Here is a 21,493-nt window from a genome sequence, read left to right as displayed (position 1 = left end):
ACAGACCTGTTTAAAATTGAAATGCAAAATAAAAACATGACTGAAATGGGTTGGCTGACCACCTGGCGGGAATCTATGTAACAGAATGTCAGATGGGTGTTTGGGCAATAAAACATACAAAAAGCCCTTACAATCGTGCAATTTCATTCTTAGAGGATTAATCTGACAGCAATGCACAAGAATTAGATGAAGGAGGGGATGGAAGAGAGCAGAGAAGAGTTAGGGGCTTGTCACAGTGGATCAGGAGAGATAAATGGAGTGACAATAGTGGAAGTGACGAGAGAGGAACGGATGCAAGAGCTGGCCCTGGGGCAGAGGCAGCTGGCTAACGGGAGGAAGTGAGCACTGTGGGAAGAGCCATTCCATTAACAGAAACAGTGAAATCCAGAGGCAAAGGGCACTGGAAACCCTCAAGAAGCACTGGAAATAGCCAGCAGCTCAGAGAGAGCCTGGACCGTGGCAGAATGGCGAGGCACTGACCCACAGAGTCCCACTGGGGCGGGACAGTCCCCAAGGGGCAAGCTGACCAGACAACCCCTCTACTCACCCTGATGCTGACACATGCCAAACACAGGGGTCACAGTGGTCATACTGTTGGTGACATGATCTGGGAGCCAGAAGGCTTGCCACCACCTTGCTTGTCTGAGCAACGGAATTCCTCAGCTACCCTGGGCTTCAGTTTTTCCTGAGACAAATGAGGATGCCCATGCCTAGGATTTCTAAGGTTCTTTCTAGCATGGATATTCTAAGCTTTGGAGACACTTTTGACAAATGTGTCTTATACAAATAACATTGAAAGCAACCACTCGTCTACTGTCCTAAACAGAATAAAACAGGACTCACTAGGTTACAAGCTCCTCTGGACAAGCAGGGGGATCTTCTTCACCTGTGTCCCCAGCACCTAACACAGAGCCTGGCGGAGTGGACAAGAGAGCAAGGCCTGCTCGCTGAGCCCGTCTCCCACCTTCCACCTCCCACACCCAGGGTGTCCCCACAGGGAGAGAACAGGGCCTCCAGTCACGATGCAGAGTATCCTTTACAATCTGTGTCAGCTCCTCTCCCCTCTCCCTAAATGTGACCACTTCCAAACCATCCGCCCTGGACTCACAATTTCTGCACTTCTTTCTCAGTGAGTTCACTGTTTCTGAAGACTTTATCTATTGCCTCAACACTAAAGTCTCCCAAATTGACATCTCCCAGCAAGCCTCCACCCTCTTCCAGCCTCTCGTCTCTGGTGACTGGACAAATCACTAACTGATGCTCACTGGTGCTGGGAATCAGCAGAATTTTCTTTTTCTACTTTTTTTTTTTTTACCACCTCTCAGCATCCAAAATTATTCCTTTCCCTTTTACTGTGTGATTTCAGTTTCACTGCTTATCAACTGTATGGCCTTGGACACGGAACCTAACGTCCATGTGCCTCCTCTTCCTTACCTGTAAAAAACGAAGAGTACGCAGCACACAGGGCTGTGGTCTGGATCCAGTGAGATGAACCTGGGCACCGCCAACAGTACAAACACCCTGTTAATTTGAGCTCTTCCTCCACGACCAACATTAAAGGAATGCTCATATTGTTAAATCATAAGAGAAAACAGCAGCACTCTGGAAGCGCGCGCCACAAATGAGGAGCACAGTAAACACCTGAGTGGTAAGCCAGGATCCAGGAAAGAGGGCCAGGCAGGAAACGACCAATCGTCTATTGACAAGCCTGCATATGATCTGAATATGGGAAATGCCTCCTACACCAGAAATGAGAACTAATGGGAGGCCCACCGGGGGCATAGACTACGGAAGTATGACAGGAGGTGACACAGGGGCGGCTGGGGGACAGACGCTGGTGGGATGAAAACGGGGGTCCCAAGGGAGTGGACGGTGGGACCGGATCCAAATGTGAATGCAGACTAACAAGCAAAGAAACTGAGCCTTGTCCAAGAGTAACCGCGGTCTGATGAATTGAGAAAGAAAAACTGTGTATGACATTCCTTCCAAAAATGCAGAACCTGAATCTAATTATGGCGAAACACTAGACAAACCAAAATTGAGAAGTATTCTACAAAATAACTGGCCTGTCTCCTTAAAAAAACAAACATCACAATCATAAAAGACAGACTGGAGTGTTCCAGAATAAAAGAGACAAAAGACACATGAGAACTAAAGGCAGTACATGATCCCGGACTGAACAGTTAACTGGAAACAGTAACTTTTTTTTTTTTTTTTTTTTTTTTTGCTACTAAGGACATTGCTGGGAAAACTGGCAAAGTTTGAATAAAGTTTGTAGTTATATAACAGTATTGTATCCATGTCAATTTCCTGATTTTGATCATTGTACTGTGGTTTGGTAAGAGAATGTCTTTGTTAAGAAATACACACTGAAGTACTTAAGGGTCAAGGGGAATTTTGCCTGCAACTTACTGTCAAGTGATTTAGGAAAAACTCTTGTCTATACGTCCATATATACATACACAGAATAACAAAGCAAATGTGACAAAATGTTAACAATGGGGGATCTAAGTGAAGGGTATATGGGAATTATTCTTGTAAGTTTTCTGCAAATATAAAGTTACCCACCAGAAAACAGAGAAGGCAGGGGACAGGGCAGGCTATGTGGACTAAGAGTTTCAGACCTCCAGGAGAAAGGAATACAGATGCCACAAGGCAGGTGAACAATCCCAGTGGGGAAGGAGGGGAGCGTTCGTCCCACTCAGGTGTCCACGGGAGGAAGACCAAGATTCCAGAGATTAGCGACCTTGGAGGAGTGAGGAAGCCTCAGCACTCATCTTGCAGGGACCAGGAGTAAAATGACAATGGAGGAAAAGGAGAGGGATGGAGATGGGCAGAGTGAAGAGGTGGGAGGAGAGGACTAGTGGGAGGAGGGAGGAGAGAACCAGAGGGAGGGGGAGGAGGGGGCCGGAGTGGGGGGAGAGGAGGGGGCCGGAGGGAGGGAGGGGAGGAGGGGGCCGGAGGGAGGGGGAGGAGGGGACCGGAGGGAGGGGGAGGAGGGGACCGGAGGGAGGGGGGAGGAGGGGACCGGAGGGAAGGGGAGGAGGGGACCGGAGGGAGGGGGAGGAGGGGACCGGAGGGAGGAGGGAGGAGGGGACCGGAGGGAGGGGGAGGAGGGGACCGGAGGGAGGGGGGAGGAGGGGACCGGAGGGAGGGGGGAGGAGGGGACCGGAGGGAGGGGGAGGAGGGGACCGGAGGGAGTGGGGAGGAGGGGACCGGAGGGAGGGGGGAGGAGGGGACCGGAGGGAGGAGGGGAGGACTAGAGGGAGGTCGTGGAGAAAATGCACCAGAAATCGCAGGATGACGGGAGGGAATGGGTCTCCCCCCCAGGCAAGGCAGCCCCTGCCAGCGCTCCGGTCTCCAGGAGCAGCATCAAGGACGGCCTGATGCCCCAAATCCTGGACACTGGACCAGAGACCTGTGCACTGACAGCCCCGTGGACACGGACAGTGGTGCTCCATCCTACTAGGAGCCCAGGCTTTGCCCTCCTTTTCCACCTGCTTCAGGCGTCAGAGTAGGGCTCCACAAACCCCAACAGCCTGTCAGGGACAAACACACCACATATCTGGACACAGGTGTGAGCAGGCAGAGATGCCCAGGAGACACGTTCGAGACAGCCTGAAAGCGAGTCAAAGCCTGTCCCTGTGCCCCGGAGGGCGGTCACAGCGGGGGCAATGGAGAGACAGTAAAGGTCCCTCACAGAGCAGGTCCCCCAGGCGGAGGTTCCAGCTTGGCCTCAAAGGGTGGAGGGTCAAGGAGTGGCCAAGCTGCCCGGGGCTCAGCCAACCAGGTGCCCTCACTATCCCTGAGATACCAGAGGCCCACCTGGGACCTCGTCCAACGCACCCGCTCCCATTAGCTCCCCTGCCTGAAACACCGGCCAACAGTGCGGGGAGCAGCAGCACCCCCAAGTGGCTTCGCTGGAAACGACATCTTCCCCAGAGCGCTTCGGAACATCAGGCCTGCACATTCCAGAGTGGGGCCCTGTGACATCAGCAGGCCCACAGCCCTGCTTTCACAGATGCAGAGCAAAGCTCAGAGAAGGGATGACACTTGCTCTGCGTGGTGAGGCCCAGACCTGTTGCAGCTGTAAAGCTGCCAACCTCAGGTTCTCGTGTGGTCGAACCCAGTCTCTCAAGACACGTTCCCGGTCAGCCAGGCAGCGCCAGAGCTAGCTTCAGCTGACGCAGCGGCATCACCCCCTTGGTCCCGATCCTCTGAAGCTGGGCTTCGGTCACCAGCCTGGGTGACATGTAAGAGCCAAGGCCAAGCTTCAGGTTCTGCAAGCGGGGCTGGAATTCTGGGTGACCGGCCCGGGGGCTCCGCACAGCCACCGCTCTGGAACGTGAGGCTAAAATGAATGACATAAGGGATGCACAACCCTGGGCCCACAGAGGCACTCTTTCCTCCCCTGAAAGTCACCTGCAGGTTCTGCATCCCAGAGCTCAGCACACAGCCAGGCACACCGCTGTGTGCTCAGGTGTAGTTGCGGCGGGACCCCGAGGAGTCCAGGGTCCTGACAGCAGAAGAACCTTGGAGGTTCCCTGACGGGCCTGGGCCCTTGGCCGAGGCATGATGGCATTGCTATAAGTTACTTTAATGGTGACTCAATATAGCGAATTTCTTATTTATCTTTATTCCAACACAAATAAAATTGTACAGACTGTAAATTGCAGAATTATGTATGTATGCATACATAATACGTATACATATTATTTATGTACGCATAAGGGCAAATTATTCGGAAGGGAATTTTTAGACAACGTCTAGAAAGACACGCTGCAATCTTCTTCAAGAACATGTCTTGGCCTCCTTAGGGAGACATTTCTGTGTCATTGGCTTTTTTTCTCCCCAATTTCCTTAAACCCAACTGGGATGGTTCGCTTACAACTTAAGCCCATTTCTGTTTTATCTGCTAAATGAGGAGAACCTGGGAAGCATCTTCCTCAGGGGGAAAAATCCCTACATATTCTCTTAGTTGCCCCAGTTTAGCCTTCTTTTCCTGGGGCTACATAACTGTAATTATTCCTTATTCTCAACCCTTCCCCTTGTCATTTATCTCCTCTTGTGAAAATTCTGGATTCGCCAGTTTTAAGGGTGGTCATGAAATCAAAAGAGTATGCATGCAGTAAATGTCTGGTGAAGGGACTGTTAAACACTGAACACGACTGACGAACCGGAGGCTAACAGATCAGAGGGTAAAGGAAGACCTCTTAACTCACCCAGCATCGGCACTTAAGCTGCGTCTAGGCCTTTTTGTTTTTCTCTTAATCTCACTACAGTGCTGGCTTTTGTTCCCTAAATAGATCATGTCGCATTTTTTCCCTCCTAATACTTCACCCCAGTTTTGTAGGTCTTTTTCCCTTTTTGTCAAGGTTGCACTGGACGTTATTTCTGCCTTCCAGGGTGGCCATCCTCTCATGTGACCTTCGGCCTCAGCTGAAACGGTAATGAACTGATTCCTCTCTTTAAGACAAGGAATTAAAACAGGCATCAGGGCCACTGGCCTTGAAAGATCACTTTAAACATCCCTTTAGGTTAATGTCAAATCACTGAAAATTGTCCCCTGAATGCAACACGCAAGCCAGTTATTCAACTGAGTGTTAATATTTACAAAAACATTCACAAAATTCACAATAGATTTGTATAAAACAGAGGTGCAAGGGAAGCTTTCAGTAAATTAAACATGACTTTTTAATGGTCAACCTCAGTAGTCATCAAAGAAATGTAAACTAAACCAGATGATAAGCCTTTTGGACTACCAACCTGACAACATAGGAGTGCATTTAAGGACCATACTCGGTACCGGGTGAGCACGGGAACAGGCACTCCACCTGCTGCTGATGGGAACAGAAATCGGGCCACAGTCTGGTGGGGAAAGCATGAACAAAAAGCTGTGAAGGGCTTCCCTGGTGGCGCAGTGGTTGAGAATCTGCCTGCCAATGCAGGGGACACGGGTTCGAGCCCTGGTCTGGGAAGATCCCACATGCCACGGAGCAGCTGGGCCCGTGAGCCACAACTACTGAGCCTGCGCGTCTGGAGCCTGTGCTCGGCAACGAGAGAGGCCGCAACAGTGAGAGGCCCGCACACCGCGATGAAGAGTGGCCCCCACTTGCCACAACTAGAGAAAGCCCTCGCACAGAAACGAAGACCCAACACAGCCATAAATAAATAAATAAATAAATAAATAAATAAATAAACCAAAAAAAAAAAAAAAAGGTAAAAAAACACATGTTGCTAGGCTCTACCTAAAAAAAAAAAAAGCTGTGAAGACAAACATCCTGATCCTGTCACTTGTCTTCTAGAAACGCACTCTAAGGAAACAATTAAGGAAGCTCATGATGATTCAGTGTCAAGGATTCTCGTCAGGGCACAGCTCACGGGACAATCCTGCTTTCACATGGCAGGGGGCAGCCCGTCCACACTTGGGATGCCAACTCAGCCTCAAAGCTGAGGCTGGAGAACTGTGTCTACTGCCTGGGAAAGATGTGCGTAAGTGAAACCGCAAGATCAGTACCCTCGAATTCCATTTTTCATAAAGGCATATTTTATCTGTTTTCTATATGGGTAGAAAGTCCAGTAAGAGACACACCAAAATGTTACTGTTCCCAAACTCTGGGTTGATGATGGAGTTATGAATTTTTTTTTTTTTAACTTGTTGCATGTTTCTGATTTTCATACAATGATACTTACTACTAGCGTAAAACAAAAATATGGGGCTTTTTTCGTTTCCTTTCTTTTTTTGGTGTCCAGGTGAAGTGCTACTGTCAGGAAACATGCCTGAAGTGTGGGCAGTGACCCGGAAGGTCAAATCATTGCATAACAGATATGACCCAACAAGACCGCTGTACTGAAACCATTTCCACACCCCAGCAGACAGCTGCTCTGATGATCTGGTTTCCACAAATTCACTCCAGGCGAACAGTAACTGAAGTGCTGTGAGGGAGAAGCTCACACAGAGAAGGAGCGGGTCCTGAAGCAGAGACCTCAGAGCTGAGAGCCGCTCTGCCATCACTCACCTGCACAACCTCAAACCACCCGTAAACCTCCCTAAGCCAGTCGCCTCTGCCATGAGACAGTAATACTCAGGCTGCTTTTAAGGCTGCATCAGGTCGCCGTGAGGGAAAAAAGAACTGTATGTGACAATGACTGAGGAAACATAAGCACTTAGGAATGTCCCTACTCAAGGGCATCATTTCATCCCCCTTTCTGTTAATGGCACCTTGATTCTCCTCTGGGGGGCCCTCCTCCCCTCTTCTTGGTCCCGAAGTGTGGGGCCGTACCCCCTGGCTTCAAGGGGCTTGGGACCCAGATTAGACCAGACCAACGAGCCTCCACCTGAGTCTTCCCCAGAAGTGCTGGGGCTGCTAAGTGACAGGAGGATAAGAGCAGAGTGATGGAGGGCCTCGCTCAGCTACCACACAGAACGACCGCCTAAGAGGGAACCGACGAGGGGACGCAAAGCACGATGGGCTGAGACAGCTTCTGACGCCGTTTCAACACCTGGACCCCACCTGCCTGGGCCGGAAACCGACCCCTTACAAGCCGATACACACCCCTCTCTCACACAGGTCTGCGGGCCTGTTTGAGTTGGGTTTCTAGAACGTGCCAACCCCAAAGAGTTATCTCTTGTCCTGTAGAACACTAATTAGCTTGCTCACTAGGAAGATGAAAGCTGCATGCAGAGAATGTTACTAAGGAGACTGGAAAGCGAAAGGGGTGAGGCGGCAGCAGGACAGTTTTGGGATGGAGAGGTAACCTGGGAAACTATTCCTAGTCACTAACAGTTTTCCATGAATTAACTGATCAGGCTTCAGGCTGGCTGGATTAGCTGGCAGAGTGGTGATTTATGTTCCATTTCTTTTCCCTACTTTGTAGACACCACTCTTCCCACCCGAAATGTCAGAGAATCATAATATTTTAAAGCTGGAAAAGACTTCAATCTATCCCTCCCACGGTCTCACTTTCAGATGAGGAGACTGAAGGCAAGATTAGAAAAGGGACCCACACAGGGTCACGGCCCTCATCACTGGCCAGGCAGCTGCTCTGCCGTCGGGCCCCCAAGGATTGCTGCTACAGGAGGAGAAGGCGCCAGCTCCAGTTCTTCCAGGCCCAACGAACTAGAATGAGACGCAGAACAGAGCTCCAGTGGCAATCAGAGGCACTGGTTCCTCTCTGACACACACCACCCATGTGCTCTCAGGGCAAGACCTGCTCGGGAGGCCCGGATCCCAGACTCAGCTCTGCCGCACACAAGCCGTGTGACCTTGGGCAAAGCTAACAAGCTTTCTTGGCCTCAGTTGCACCACGTGTGAAGCAAAGACAGTAACTGCTGCCTTGCCGACCCCACAGAGCGGCTGTGAAGTTCGGTGAGCTAAGCAAAGAGAAAACGCTATGAAAAAATGGCGGTAACTCCCACACAAAACCTAAGACGTTACTGCTGGTCTCTAGTAAAACTGCTGAGCTGAGAGGCAACCCAACAGAAAGAGCCAAGGCTCTGGAGTCTGACAACTCGGGTTTGAATTCTGGTTCTTACGCTCAGGGAGCTGTTACCCAAACTCTACAAGCCTCAGTTTGTCCACTGGTCCAATGGGAGTAACAATACAGACTTAACTGTTTCTCTGAAGATTAGAGGAGGGAACACTCTACAACACCTGACTTGGCGCCTGGCGCAACTCGGCATTCGATTCCCAGGCCGGATGTCCTCGTTATTAAAGGACCCGCCCCGAGGCTGGACCGTCGGCAGCACGGCCCCCAGCTCTCACAGCCACTGCTGCACGGAGCGACCCCCGTCCCCAGGGGCCTGTTAGGTTGGCACTGAACTCTGGGCAGACTCCCCACCCTGGCAGGCCCTTTGCAGGCCTCTCTCTTTGTCCCCCCGACCTGAGCAGCAAACGCCATGAGTGATGCCCTCCTTCCTCCGAGACCCCTGGCGGGAAGCCTCTGACTTCCCCGGTTGGGGGCAGAGGGCGGGAGGAGCGGCACACACGGTCCCTTCCTGTACACACCAGTCCCACAGCCCGAACACTCTGCCTCTGTCGCGTCCTCAGAGCACAGTGTCGTGTGCTGTGAGAAGACGGAGGCAGGAATGAGCAGGCTGACCTCAGGGCCGTCGCCAGCACAGGGACGTCCCCACTGGCAGATGAATTAGGAAAAGGTGTGCCTTCCATCCAGCCCAGGGCCTGGTGAGAGGTACACAGACTGGACTTCAGCCCCTGGGCCAGGGCACCACCAGCCCAGCCACCTGCAGTGGCCCCGTCACCTGGGGAGCTGGAAGAGCCTCTCAGAGGCCGCAGCTCTCCAGATAAGTGCTGAAGCAGGACACAGCCCAGCAGGCAGTCGGGGTGGAGAGGAACACGCTGAGCAGGTGGGACAGGGTGTAAGGGCGTCGCGGGCTTGGGGGATGGGCCTGAGCCACTGTCAGTAAGAGGACACTGATTCTCAACGCAGCCCCATCGCGCACCAGCGGTGACCTTGGGCAAAGCACTTAGCGGCCCTGTGCATCAGTCCCACGTCTGCCATGCAGGGCGGACAACAGGCTAATGAGACGATGCAGTTGCAGGAGGGGAGGAGATGGGGCCGGGGGTAAGGCTGGGCCAGACTGTCAAGGGCGTTTTCTGCAGCGCTAAGACGTTTGGCCTTTATTCCCTGGCCCCCTTTCTGCACACATCTCCTCGGGGTGTTGGAGAAGACTGAGCTGAGGAAAGGGCAGGACGGTGGGCAAACAGAGCAGCAGGAAAGGAGCAAAGACGGAGCCCTCCCCGCCCCCCTCACCAGGGCATGCACATCCCCAACCATCAGGCGTGAACAGCAGACACAGGAAACACACCCGCATGGAGCTGGCATGAGGACCTGGTCACACTCAGTGAGCCCCAGAGAAGCCACTGGGAGAAGAGAAACGACGTGAGAGAAAAAGAAGGGGGGACGCACGGGGGTGGGGCAGGGGGCAGACTAAACGGAGCCGTCCAGGCCCAGGGGCACCCCACTGTGATCCGAGGACAGGCGGCGCACAGCTGCTCCCTCCAGACCGAGGCTCTCGAACGACGACGGCTACCCTCACACTAAAATCCCAAGAGTCTGGACAAAAGGGAAGACCCCAGTACACAGCACTGTCTAGCGCGAGGGGAAAGTGCACTTCTTTTCAACGAGGAGAGGACAGGTTTATCAGGAACGCTGCTGTAGCTATAGGCCTGCTCCACGGGGAGATGAGCTCGATCATCACCCTACACCACAGCGCTAACAGATGACAGCTGGCAGAAAGAGTTACAAGTAAAATTTAAGCTGAAAAAGAATACAAGAAATAAAGGAGCATCTATCTCATGGAGGGAAAGGCTTTTCTAAACATAAAGAAAAACACATAAAAACATTCCAAAAGAAAGGTTGTCAAAGCTTATAAAAATCTTCACTTATATATGTCAAATACTACTATAATAAAAATAAAAGTAATTACTAAACTGGAAAAAATTTTTCTATTTTTGTCAAAGAAAAGGTTAGTATCCTCTTTATAAGAAGATTTGTACAGTGATAAAAAAATTAAAGCCTCAATAGAAAAAAAAAGGAAAAGTAATAATAATAGCTAATATTTTCAGAGTACTTAACGATGTGTTAAGCACTTTAAACATACTATTGCATTTAAACCTCACGACACTGTGATACTATTTCCTACAAGACAAAACTGAGTCTTAGGTTGTTACCTGCCAAAAATCACATAGCTATTGAATAGTAGTGCTGGAACTTTGGAATCTGCCCAACTCCAAAGCTTGCTCTTAACTGCACTTGCTTCAAATAAAAAAAAACGATAAATGGTCACAATGAATATAATATATTCAGTGTGTATGGGTTTCACTTACACATGCTTCAGTTAAAATTTACTAGTAATCAAAGGCTATTATAATTTTGCCTATCAAATTGACAAAAATCTCCAAGTGACAAAATTCAGTGATGGGAAGGGGTCAAAATCTGGCATTCATTTCCCTCTCTGACGGGTACGCAAACTGGAGCAACCTTTCTGGAGGTCACCTGGGAAATACTGAACAAGCGCCTGTGCAAAGATTCCCATCCTCTGTGTCAGATACACCCCACCCCCAGGCGCACTCCCCACCCTTCTCCACCCCGTCCTCTGCCCGGGGACCGACCCAGTGAATCACATGAACCGGGCCACATCCCTGCTTCCTGACCGGACTCCTCCACAGAGGCAGGGGAAGGAGAGCAACGGGGATCCTGGCAGGAGACGGGAGGAGCCAGAGGCCGGGCATCTATCTTCCGCTTTCTTCCCCGTCGCCTCACTGCTCGTGTCAGGACCACTGCTCCCCACCCCTCTGTCCTCGCGGGCTCCTATCATCTGTCCCTTTCTTTGTCCCTTGGGTGTGGGGCGCTGAGCACTCCTCTGCTGGCAGCCCTGAACTCCTCTGGGTTTGCCATCCCCTGGTAAGTCCACTGGTCTATAAATAAACCTCCTTGGTCTCTTCTGGCCCCAGGTGCTTCGGGATCCGCGGGCCCCAGTGCAAACATGGCCAAGCCCGAGAACCACACCACGCACAACCAGTCCCGAAAATGCCACAGAAACGGCATCAAGAGACCCCGATCACAACGATACGAATCTCTTAAGGGGGTGGACCCCAAGTTCCTGAGGAACACACACTTTGCCAAGAAGTACAACAAGAAGGGCCAGAAGAAGATGCAGGCCAACAACGCCAAGGCCATGAGTGCACTGCTGAGGCTATCAAGGCTCTCGTAAAGCCCAAGGAGGTCAAGCCCAAGATCCCAAAGGGCCGCGCCCGCAAGCTCAGTCAACTTGCCTACACGGCTCACCCCAAGCTCGGGAAACATGCTCGTGCCCGCATCGCCAAGGGTCTCAGGCTCTGCTGGCCAAAGTCCCAGGCCAAGGCTGCAGCGGCAGGTGCAGCTGCGGCTCCAGCTCCGGCTCCCAAGGGCGCCCAGGCCCCCACAAAGGCTGCAGAGTGGAGGCCTCTATCTGCCAACGTGAGGACGGAAGGACTGGTGTGACCTGTGGGCTGCTGTCTGCACGGAGCTGGTGTCCTCCTGTGCTATGGGTACAAATAAACCTGAGGAGGGTCTGTCAAAAAACAAACAAAAAAACAAACCACAACCTCCCTGGATTACCTTAGTTTGCTTGTGTCTTCTGTTTCTGGGTGGGATGCTCATTGATACATCTTTAGACCTAGCAATTTTACTCTAGAAATTTATCCTAAGGAACAACCAGAAAAGTGCAAAAATATATAGAGATACTTGTAGCATCATTAAAACTGGAAGCAAACTGAATAGTCAATAGCAGGGAACCGTCTCATACTGAGGGTCATGATCCACACGAAGAAACACTAGGCAGTCACTGAAAACCAAGTTACAAAAGAATAGTTAATGATGTGAAAATAAATTTAAGAAATATTTTAAGTGGAAAAAATGATTCCCATTTGCATGTAAGAGAGACTAGACGGATGTACCCCAAACTACTAGCACTAATTATCTTTCAGTTGTGATGTCATGGGTGGGTTTTCTTGTGTTGTTTTTGTATTTGTCATATTTTCTACAGTCTTCATGTATTATTTTCATAATTACAGAACATAAATCCAAAATACTATGTATTTGAAAAAGGAAAGTCAGTGCTAAATTCTGGAACAGCCCACCCCCATGCACGTGCACACACAGTTTGACAGTCCAGTGCTTAAAAACGGGCTCCTGCCGGCCAAGAACGTTCGCACAGCTGCCGTAGCTGGAAGCACGGCAAGCACACTCTGCTGCACCTGCAATCAGCCCACAGCTGTGTGCGCCGCTGGCTCCAGGCCTCGGGCTTGCTCTGTGAGTCAGACCCCAGCTCTGGTGCAGGGCCGAGGGAAGGGCACCTAGAATGCCTTGTGGGGCTCTGAGACCCAAGGAGGGACACGGGATCTGCTGACCTCCGGGAACCTTAAACAGAGACAATGCAGCACAGAAGAGGGAAAAAACAAACAAAACCCGAGACCTTGGACAGACCTAGGCTTGAATCAGGACTGATCATCTCGACAGCTGTATGACCTCAGGTGTGCTTTCACCTCTCTCAGCCTCCGTTTTCTCACGTTTAAGACAGGAATAACATTCTTTACCTCACAGCCTATAAGCATTACACTGAATTATATGAGCACAGAAGTAAATATTACAAAAGTAAAAAGGGCCTCCTGGGCCAGTAAGACCCTCAGAGCCCAGAGACCTGGCTTTGAGGTGCAGGTGGACAGCAGAGGGTGAAAGCGGGTCGGGAGGGAGAGGAGATGATCTGGCCAAGGAAAGGGCTGTTTGGCATTGTGCCAGGCCTCTTGGCGGCTGTGAGCAGCACACATCTTAGGGGAGAGCGCTACCTGCAGTGGGTCCCAGGTCCAGACTAGAGTCGTTCAGCACCTCCTCCTCTTCCCAGAAGTACTGCGGTGGCTGCAGGATGCGGGACTCTTCGCTCTCTTCGCTGGCGAAGCCAGAGCCAGGGGCTCCCAGGCCAGCCCCCAGTCCCATGGCCTCGCTGGGCTCCTCCGAGTCCAGCGGCTCCAGGCCAGTGGGCAGCAGGAGGTCCAGCAGGGAGGTGGAGGTGAGGCCCTCCGGGCCAGGCTCCTCGGACCCGGCCGCACACGTGACCAGGGATGCTCCTGCACAGACATGAAAGCCGGTGGTTAAGAAGGAAGAGCGGCACAGGGTTGAGACCCATCTCCAACAGCCAAGAGCCCAGGGGTGAGGGCGGGGCTTCGGGGACACTCCTGACGCCAGGGGGTTGCGAGGGGATTCTGAGATGCTGTACTCATCTCCAAAAGGCCAAACTGCTTAGCCTTCCTTCCCTGTAGCAGGGGCAAACGGGAGACGGGGAGATGGGCGGGAGAGAGGGAGGAAACATTTGCCGAGTACCCACTCTCCACCACGCTGTGCGGGTGCAGGGCAGTGGAGAAGGGGCCCTGCTTCCCTGGACCTTGTGGGCACACTGTTCTGCAGGCTCTTATCCTAGGCTGAACATTTTCCAAAACTGCATTAAGAATGTGATCTGTGTTTCAGCAACACACAGTCTTTAAGACCACGTGAGGGACTTCCTGGTGGCACAGTGGTTAAGACTCCACGTTCCCAAAGCAGGGGGCCTGGGTTCAATCCCTGGCCAGGGAACTAGATCCCACATGCATGCCACAACTAAGAGTTCGTATGCCACAACTAAGGAGCCCATGTGCTGCAACTAAGGAGCAGGTGAGCCACAACTAAGGAGTCCTCAAGCCACAACTAAGGAGCCTACGAGCTGCAACTAAGGAGACCGCCTGCCTCAACTAAGACCCAGCACAACCAAATAAATAAATGTTAAAAAAAAAACCAAAAAAAAACATGTGAGGTCACAGGTCAAACTCATCCAGAGCTGGTAATGATACGTCTGTTTGGAAACTTGGACCCCTCTCTCCTAATTTACAAAACAAACAAACAAAAAACAATAAAATAAAGGGCATCTTTTTTCCTTCTCTCTCACTCCCATTCACTAAGAACAGGAAACAGTGCTCTTTGCTGGTTTCACAACATCATTACTAATTACACAAATATCACTAACTTGCTGTTAAGTCTTCCAGAAAGTTGGGTCTCAGTCTCCTCATCCGAAAAATGAGGAAAGTGGGTGAAATGACCTCCAAATTTTCTTTTCCAAAACTAACATTCAGTGATGCAGGAAAGAGGGAATTTCGGGACTTATTTCCTACTCTGCGCCTATAGCGCACTATGACGTGGCTGAAGAGCAGTTCATAGAAATTTTTAGTGATGTTTAATAATAAAAATAAACGATAACACAATTGGTGCCACGTGCTAAATGCTTTGTAAGCGTTATCTGAATTTTAATCCTTATAAGCACCTTATGAAGTAGTAAACCCTAAGCTTGGCGGGTGCCCGCACAATGAGTGGCCGCTAAGGAAGACAAGGGCTTTTCAGACTGAGAAATGAGTTTCTGAGAACTCAAAAACAGAGAACGTGTCTGGGGGGGACGGAGCCTTCGTACGCTACGCACCAGCTGGACAACACAGGACCACGAATACAACATTTCTTAAGGAAAGCAGTCCGGGGTAGAGGGAAACGGGCATAACAAAATAACAAGTGTGCTGAAGAGGATTAAACAGGTCTTGAGATCAGACACAGCAAGAGCGCGTGGCGCACGAAAGCGCCCTGGCTTCCCGGCTGAATGACTCCAGGAGAGCGTCTGCCCCGCCGGCGCCCTGGTCGCCTCATCTGCAGAGCAAGACAAGAATTCCTCCAGGCCGCAAAGGCCACCCAGTGGTCAGCTCCATGCAGCGTATAAACTGCACTGCAAAAAGCACACTGCAGTCTACAATCGTAAGTATCACGAAGGATAGAGAACCGGGACACTCTCGGCCACGAAGAGAATGTTTAAGAACGACAATGATATCTTCAAATGCATTAAAACAAAAGGTTGATGTGAATAATAAAGATCAGTTATTCTATGTGACTTCAAGGAAAAAAACTAGGACTAATGGGAAGAAACACAGACGGCATCAGAGTCTCGAACAGCCTTTAACAAGAAGCTGGTGACGCGTAAGGTCACCTGCACCCACCCGCCTAACTCCTACTCCTGCTTCCACCCTCAGCTCGGAGCAGCCGCCCCGGCCCCCCGGGTCTCAGCTGGGCACCCACCACTACCATCGCCTCTCGACACATCACAGCACTTCCTTGCTGAACTGTAACAGACCACCTTACAGCCTCCCTCACTCAGCAGTGAGCACGGAGTCGAGCGTCCTGTGTCAGCTTCACCTTTGTCCTGCCGGGGCCTCGACAGTCTCTGAAATGTCACAGGAGCTCAAGACATGTTTGAGAGCAAATAAATCAACACCCTCTGCTTTTACAGATGAGATAACTGCGGCCTCATGAGACTAAGGTCCAACAACCAGCCCACAGAAGCACTGTAATTAGCTGGTTTCTCCTCACAAAAAGGTCCTGCAGACGCTCCGTGAAGACCAGAAAGCCCCTCTTTATGTGCCCTTCTTCCAAAGGATATGTAAGGAAGAGAGTACCCAGGATGGCACGGACGCCTCACAGGATTTAAGGAGCAAGGAAAGAGACCAGACCTGAAGACTGAAGACACCCTCTCCTCCCAGCACTCTGCTCTGGGTCCCACGAGAAACCCAAACCACAGGGTGGCTCCTCTCCTGAAAGACCTCACGTTGGCAAAGTGGCCCCCTATATTTCACAAAGAAGCCCTTTTATTTCTATTTCTGCACGGACCCTATGTTTGGAAATAGTTCGTCGACCAACTGTACTCAGGTTGAGAGCTATTTTCTAATTTTTAAAAAGTTAGAATCATATAATATTGCCAATCAGATATGATGCCAGTTAGGATCTACTTTGGTTTCAGGTAGGCGGCAGTATCTTACTGGAGCTAACATCTGCATCAGACTTCCACTGCTCAGAGGAATGCGGTCCCCCCCGAGTTCCTATTCTGTGCCACGTACTGTGCCCGGCCCGCTCTGGAGACACAGAAATGAACACCAGACAGCCTCTGCCCTCGGGGAAATAACCACTGTTCGGAAAATGTAATCCACGTCTTATATAAAATACCAGCTGATACAACAGGTCTACTTTCAGACTTGGTATCCTCAGGGTTGGAGGAACCAAATTCTACAAGACCGTAATCTGGGAAAACTCATGCAGTCCAGGAAGAAAAAACTCAATTGATGAGAAATAATTAAATAACAAAAACTGTACAGGTTCCCAGGGCACCAGAGCAGCCGTCTTTGAGACGGCCAAGAGGAGAAGCTCCTTATCCACCTACTGAGAAAGACATTACTTAAGCCGTTTTAAAAAAGCACAACTGACTTTAAGAATTCTTGGAAGTTTACCCTCCACAAAACCGCTGGAGGATCAAACACACTTTGCCTCGTCAAAACCCGACAGGTGTCTCTGCGAGCTGAACCGAGGTGTGATGGGAGAGGAGGACTCGCAGCCGTGTGGGCCTCGATCCTGCTGACCAGACCAGCCCGGACCGCAAGGAACCTGCACGTGCCCTCTCAGGGGAAGTCTGACCAGCAGTCCTGATGACTTCCCGCCTCTGGGGATAAAATACTTTTCAGTCGGTGAAGCTCTCTGCGCAGAGCACTGTGGTCCGACGAATTCGCTGGGTCTATTCCCGACCATCTGCATGACTTAGGCGGGGTCCCCATTCTCTCAACCTCTCTCCTCCACCTGCCACAGTCCGTCCTTGTCTATCTTTCCCAACAGTCTGATAGGAATTAAAAGAGGTTCTGATAATTGTGCTGAAAAGCTGTGTGTGAAAAAGAGGCATCTGGTTTTTCATTCTTTCTGCGATAAACATTTCCATTTTCTTGAAGTTACTTTTCCCTCTGATGATTATTTTTTTTTACATAGACCTTGATATTTTCAAAAGCTTTCACAGTGGGTAACTATTTAGGTAATTACGAGAGATTACTTATTTTCAAACTCGCCCACCAAAACAGTAGCTGAGACCTAACCATTCTGTGTGTAACTGCTTTCGCATTTAATGACTAATCTGCCTTGAGACCCCCACCTGATTTTAACTTTCAGAATTACACTCCTTGTGATTTTTTTTTTTCCCTCTAGCACCTGTAATTTTCTGCTACTTCTATCACTCCCAGTGGAAAGGAGAGAAAAAGAAGGCACGTGAAAAGGATTCGGGGATCAGCCTCAAAGAACTGAAAATCTGACCCAAACGAACTCAGAAAGAGGCGAACGAAGCAGGCTTATATCTTAAGGGGGTGGGGAAAACAAGGCCTCTCAATAATCCCCATGTTTTACCTCCCCTGCAATCTGCTCCTGATCCCAACACCCTTCTCTGATTTCCACCATCAGCCCACCCCACCCTTCCCCTAATCAGCAGCTCTGAAGTCCAGGGATCCCTAAGGCCTTGGCAGACACCCATTTGGGAGCTGCCCGGCAGCATCTGTCACGTGGCCCGCACCCTGGAGTGGCAGCTACAACAGAAATGGTCCAGCACCACCAACCTACCACACACACTTGGCTTGTGTGTCCTTGCAGGGTGCCCACACTATGGTGCGCAAGGGAGACACGCTGCTGGACACACGCCACCCAAGCACGGGGGTGATAACAGGCACATGGAGAGCGCGCCCCGGGGGCGGAGGCGGGAGAGGGGGTAGACGGAGCCAAGCTGCCCACGGTGATCCGTGGCTAGCCAGGAAGAGGCACCGTTAACAGCTGGGCATGGTCCTGACTCACTTCGCTGGCCAGTTCTGGGGTGGCTGCCACACAGAGAAAGAGTGGACAAGCGGTACTTATTTGGTGAGCCCCACCTTCTTCCAAAGAGGACTGAAGGTACGCAAGGACAGAGGTGGGGCAGCGTCTGAGACAAACACGGATGCCGTTTCTCATGCACATCACCTGGGTCCTTACTCATCCCGGACTGATGGTGCAGAAGGCGTCCCCTCGCTGAGCTGGGCGCAGGGGCGCGCTCAGGGGCAGTGGCCCTTCCCCGGGATTTTGCACCACAGCCCAGGGCAGTGGCTGCTCTGCTGCCACCATCAAGCAGAGACCCCCACCCCCAACCCCCGGGGCCGGGACACACACACACACACACACACACACGTGTGCACCACGAGCCCGCGGGCTACCTACGCGGGGAGCGCCGCGGGGCGAGTCCACTGGACAGGAGCCAATGCAGGCACCCGGCGGGCGGGCGGGCGGGACCGTACGCGCATGCACACACGTGCACACACATGCGCGCGGGCACACCCCCCCAACGCTCCCCCCGCCCCGGAGGGCTCGCCGCGCTGCCAGGCCACGTCCTCGTGCGACCCGCCCCGCACACGCCGCTCCGTGGCCGTGGCCTGTCTCCCCGCGCGCCCCCCTCGCCTTCACACCTGCCGTCACCTCCGCACACGTGCCGGCACCGCGCTCGCCCCCCGCGGCCGTCACCACAGTCCGGGGCCCCGCGGCCCTCTGTCGCCCGGACACGCACCGCGGGCCCCCGCCCCGCGCCGTCGGCAGCGCCCGGAGCGCGGACGGCCGCCCCGCCCCGCCGCCCGCCGAGACCGCGCGGCCCTTTGTTGGCGCGGAGCTGCCCAGCGCGCGCCCGCCGCCGCCCGCTCACCTCCGGCCAGCAGCAGCAACAGCGGCAGCGGCAGCGGCAGCAGTGGCGTCTGCCCCGGGGCCCTCAGCAGCCGGCCCATGATGCCGCGTCGCCGCTCCGCAGCCGCCTGGGCTCCTCAGGGCCGCGCGGGCGGCGGCGGCGGCGGCGGCGGCGGCGCGCGCACGCCCATTGGTCTGCGTGGCCGTCACTCGCCCCGCCCCTCCGCCCGCCACTGGCCAATCAGCGCCGCGGAGGCCGGGGGCGGGGCCGCGACGCCGGCGCCTCGCGCCTCGCACCTCAGACCTCGCGCTTCTGAGGCCCGCGTCCACCTGGCGCCCGGATCGTGGAGGCGGGGCGTGGCCCCAGCGCCGAAGGCCGCGCTCGCGAGACTATGCGCGGACCCTGCGCGGCAGCGGTCGCCCACCTGTGCGCCCCGGGCCCCATCGCAGCGCGGGTCCTCAACTTCCATGAGGGGTTGGTCCCTAGGCCGCGCCGGTGGACGCAGGGCTCATTAACCACAGCCAGAAACGCATGCCTTTCTAAATAACTCTAGGATTGGGGGGTAAATCACAAGATAAATGTTACTTTGTTTATAAATTAACGACATTGAGAACGTTGCATATCAAAATCCGAGGGGTGCAGCCAACAGTTCACAGAGGAGAGTTTATAGCCACAAACACATTTATTAGAAGACAGACAGTAAAAGTAAGCGAATTAAGTATTCAACTTAAGAGGCTTTAACACACACCTACACAGAGGAATCAGTAAGTTTCTATCGTTGAAATAACAAAAACCCAGTAGAACTGACTGCTAAAAGCCTGAGAAAGATGAATAGAGCACACAAATCTTTAGCATCCAGAAAAGGACATAAGTGAATACCATTAGGAATGAAAAAGGAAACAAAACTACAAAAAGACGATTTTAAAATTATAAGCAAAACTTGACACATATCAATACAAAATTTAAAGTGTAATTGAAATGGATACTTTTAAGGAAAACACAAATTACTGATTCAAGCAGTAGAAAAGCTAAACAACCAACAATGGGGAAAGATAAAAAGATAATTTAAAAAAATCTCCTCTTAAAAAAGACATATCTCTCCTTTGGAGTGAGTGCATTCTGTCAAACCTTCAACAAATAAACTCCGCCTGAACAAAGTTAGAAAGCTTCCCAATTCACTTTATGAAGTTGGAATAACACAAATAGAAAAAAAACCCTAAGCCAATCTTACTAAACACAGATGCAACTTTCACAAAAAAATATGAGCAAGGTGATTGCTGCAGTGTATTAAATATGTTAATATGTCATGATTAAGTGGGGCTTACCCTAGGGATGCAAGATTGGTTGAGTGTTAGAACCGTAACCTAAACAGACATTTCTCCAAAGAAGACACAGATGGCCAACAAACACATGAAAAGATGCTCAACATCACTAATTATCAGAGAAATGCAAATCAAAACTACAGGGGCTTCCCTGGTGGCGCAGTGGTTGAGAATCTGCCTGCCAATGCAGGGGACACGGGTTCGAGCCCTGGTCTGGGAGGATCCCACGTGCCGCGGAGCAACTAGGCCCGTGAGCCACAACTACTGAGCCTGTGCGTCTGGAGCTTGTGCTCCGCAACAAGAGAGGCCACGATAGTGAGAAGCTCGCGCACCGCGATGAAGAGTGGCCCCCACTCGCCACAACTAGAGAAAGCCCTCGCACAGAAACGAAGACCCAACACAGCCAAAAAATAAATAAATAAATAAAATTAAAAAAAAAAAACACATATGGAAATTAAAATATTGTGGTATTGAATCTGGAATAGATGCATAAACAATGAAATGAAACAGAGAGGTCAGAAACAGACCACTGTACACATGAAAATGTTTTACAGAGGAAGCTTTTCAACATAGTGGAGAATAGATATTTACTGAATAGTGTTATGTCAATTAATCTGAAAATATAACGTTAGATCCATATTTCACATCATACATCATACCCATTAGACTGAAGTACTAAATCTGATCATTTAAAAAGTTGCTTTAAATATTGGGAAGTAATATAGGTCATTTATTAACCAAACACAAAAGGCATAATGGAAATGATTGAGATATACGACCATATGAAAATGAACACCAAACATTAAAAGAAAAATTAATACCAATTTTTCATAAACTCTTCCAAAAATCAGAAGTGCAGGAAACACTTCCAAACTCATTCTATGAGGTCAGTATTACCCTGATATCAAAACCAGACATAGACGTTACAAGGAAAAAATCGCAGACCAATATCTCTTATGAACATAGATACAAAAATACTCTACAAAGTACTAGCAAACCAAATCCAGCAACATATAAAAAGAGTTTTATACCATGGCCAATGAGATTTACCTCAGGAATGCAAGGTTAAAATTTAACATCTGAAAACCAATTCACCCTATCA

At 51.0% G+C, this 21,493-nt stretch overlaps 1 protein-coding gene and 1 pseudogene across 4 annotated transcripts in view; one reads left to right on the top strand and one right to left on the bottom strand.

The window, feature by feature from the left end:
* PODXL2 (podocalyxin like 2) overlaps window positions 1–19,234 on the bottom strand; it is a 39,876-nt gene extending 20,642 nt beyond the window's left edge. For 3 of the 4 annotated variants that reach the window (XM_057554565.1, XM_057554567.1, XM_057554568.1), the window contains exons 1-3: window positions 19,091–19,234; window positions 13,350–13,628; window positions 1,435–1,494 (exon numbers count right to left, since the gene is read on the bottom strand). In XM_057554565.1, the coding sequence (XP_057410548.1) occupies window positions 1,435–1,494; window positions 13,350–13,628; window positions 19,091–19,169 (418 nt within the window). In that variant the 5' untranslated portion in view covers window positions 19,170–19,234. The remainder of the gene's footprint in view (window positions 1–1,434; window positions 1,495–13,349; window positions 13,629–19,090) is intronic. The other variant, XM_057554566.1, reaches the window with a different exon arrangement.
* On the top strand, window positions 11,510–12,006 carry LOC103016147 (60S ribosomal protein L29-like; annotated as a pseudogene).
* Window positions 19,235–21,493: the final 2,259 nt, after the last annotated feature.

The sequence above is a fragment of the Balaenoptera acutorostrata genome, chromosome 10 (assembly GCF_949987535.1).
Source record: "Balaenoptera acutorostrata chromosome 10, mBalAcu1.1, whole genome shotgun sequence".
Classification (NCBI taxonomy): Eukaryota; Metazoa; Chordata; class Mammalia; order Artiodactyla; family Balaenopteridae; genus Balaenoptera; species Balaenoptera acutorostrata.
This window is presented reverse-complemented; position numbering and strand designations above follow the sequence as displayed.